Source organism: Leptonychotes weddellii, unplaced genomic scaffold (assembly GCF_054177405.1).
Source record: "Leptonychotes weddellii isolate Sample4059 unplaced genomic scaffold, ASM5417740v2 HiC_scaffold_9473, whole genome shotgun sequence".
In the NCBI taxonomy this organism is placed as follows: domain Eukaryota; kingdom Metazoa; phylum Chordata; class Mammalia; order Carnivora; family Phocidae; genus Leptonychotes; species Leptonychotes weddellii.
The window spans coordinates 1-1,662 of NW_028066638.1; the positions used below are offsets into that span (position 1 = coordinate 1).

The 1,662-nt window shown below is 40.1% G+C and overlaps 1 protein-coding gene across 1 annotated transcript; it reads left to right on the forward strand.

Moving 5' to 3' along the window:
• The first annotated feature begins 279 nt into the window (after nt 1-279).
• Nucleotides 280-1,216, forward strand: LOC102728271 (olfactory receptor 4P4-like). Its single transcript, XM_006728602.2, is given in 2 exon segments — nt 280-960; nt 962-1,216. Coding segments are annotated over 2 exon segments (936 nt in total).
• Nucleotides 1,217-1,662: the final 446 nt, after the last annotated feature.

The window sequence follows — 1,662 nt, forward strand, 5'->3', positions numbered from 1 at the left end:
AAGAATGATTACATAAATATACTGTATTTTACAATGTTAGTATTCATCTCGGGCACCTAAGATGTTTATCACTAATTAATATTTTCAAGAAAGGGACAAAAAGACCTGCAGAAAAGCCTTCACTGATAAAATTTAGATTTCTATCTTCTTCAACCTTTGAACGCTTTCCATTATAATCTGCCCCTTACCAACGAAAGATAGCGTCTCTTCATATTTAAATATATATCATAAGAATTCATAATTTATCTAATTTCAGGTAGCTACAAACTGCTCTGGATCATGCAAAATAGGAATAACATCACAGAATTTATTCTCTTAGGACTTTCTCAGAAAAAGGAAATAGAAATCTTCTGCTTTTTACTGTTCTTACTTTGTTACATTGCAATTTTGATTGGAAACCTGCTTGTCATGATTTCTATCACCTGCAGTCAACTTATTAACCACCCAATGTATTTCTTCCTGAGCTTCCTATCCCTGGCAGACGTTTGCTACACCACCACTGTGACCCCCAAGTTAATCATTGACTTGCTGGAAGAAAAGAAGGTCATTTCCTACAATGGCTGCATGACACAGCTCTTTACCATGCACTTCTTTGGGGGGATTGAGGTCTTCATCCTCACTGGGATGGCCTATGACCGCTATGTGGCCATCTGCAAGCCCCTGCACTACACCCTCATCATGAGCAGGTGGAAGTGCGATGCCATGATTGCAGCTTCCTGTTTTGGTGGATTCCTACATTCCTTTGGTCAGTTTCTCCTCGCCATTGTTTTACCCTGCTGTGGCCCCAATGAAATAGATCACTTCTTCTGTGATGTGCATCCTTTGCTGAAGCTGGCCTGCACAGATACAAGCAGAATCGGTCTCCTAGTCGTTGCCAGTTCAGGACTGATGGGTCTGGTGACCTTTGTGGTCTTGCTGGTGTCATATGCTGTGATCCTATGTACTGTCAGGTCCTACTCTGCCTGCAGAGAGTCGTCACAAAGCTCTTTCCACATGCAGTTCCCACATCGCTGTGGTGGTTCTCTTTGTTGCTCCTTTACTCTTTATTTATATTCGACCAGCAACTACATTACCAGAAGACAAAGTGTTTGCTCTTTTTTATTCTGTCATTGCCCCCCTGCTCAACCCTCTCATATACACACTAAGAAATATGGAGATGAAGACTGCCATAAGGAAACTTTGGTGTCATGTCATGGGAAGTAAGGACATAAACTGAAACGCATTCCTGATTTTCACCACAGTTTGTTGAATACATGACTTCTCTACTCTGAAACCTTTAAAATGCATAATGCTTGTCTCTGTGTCTTGTATGTAGCTGCGTGTGTAGCCCCAAATACGAGCAAAAGATTAGGATTCCCCAGATTTCTCTCTGCTGTGCTTTCTTTTCTAGTTTTCTTATTTATATAACCTCTGCCTCATTGATCCTTTGTCTGTGCAACTAACTTAGATATTTATCAGCAGACTACCCAAGGCAGTGTGCTACACAAATTAACCCTGCAAACCTACATAGCTCATTTTTAGGCATGGCTACATTCAATGAAGCCAATTCTAGCCACCAAACAATGCTAAAAAAATAATTCTGAACTTTTACTTTCATCTATTAAAGAATATCCTAACATACCTAATTCAAGGGCCACAACATATTTCTCAAAAAATTCTCCT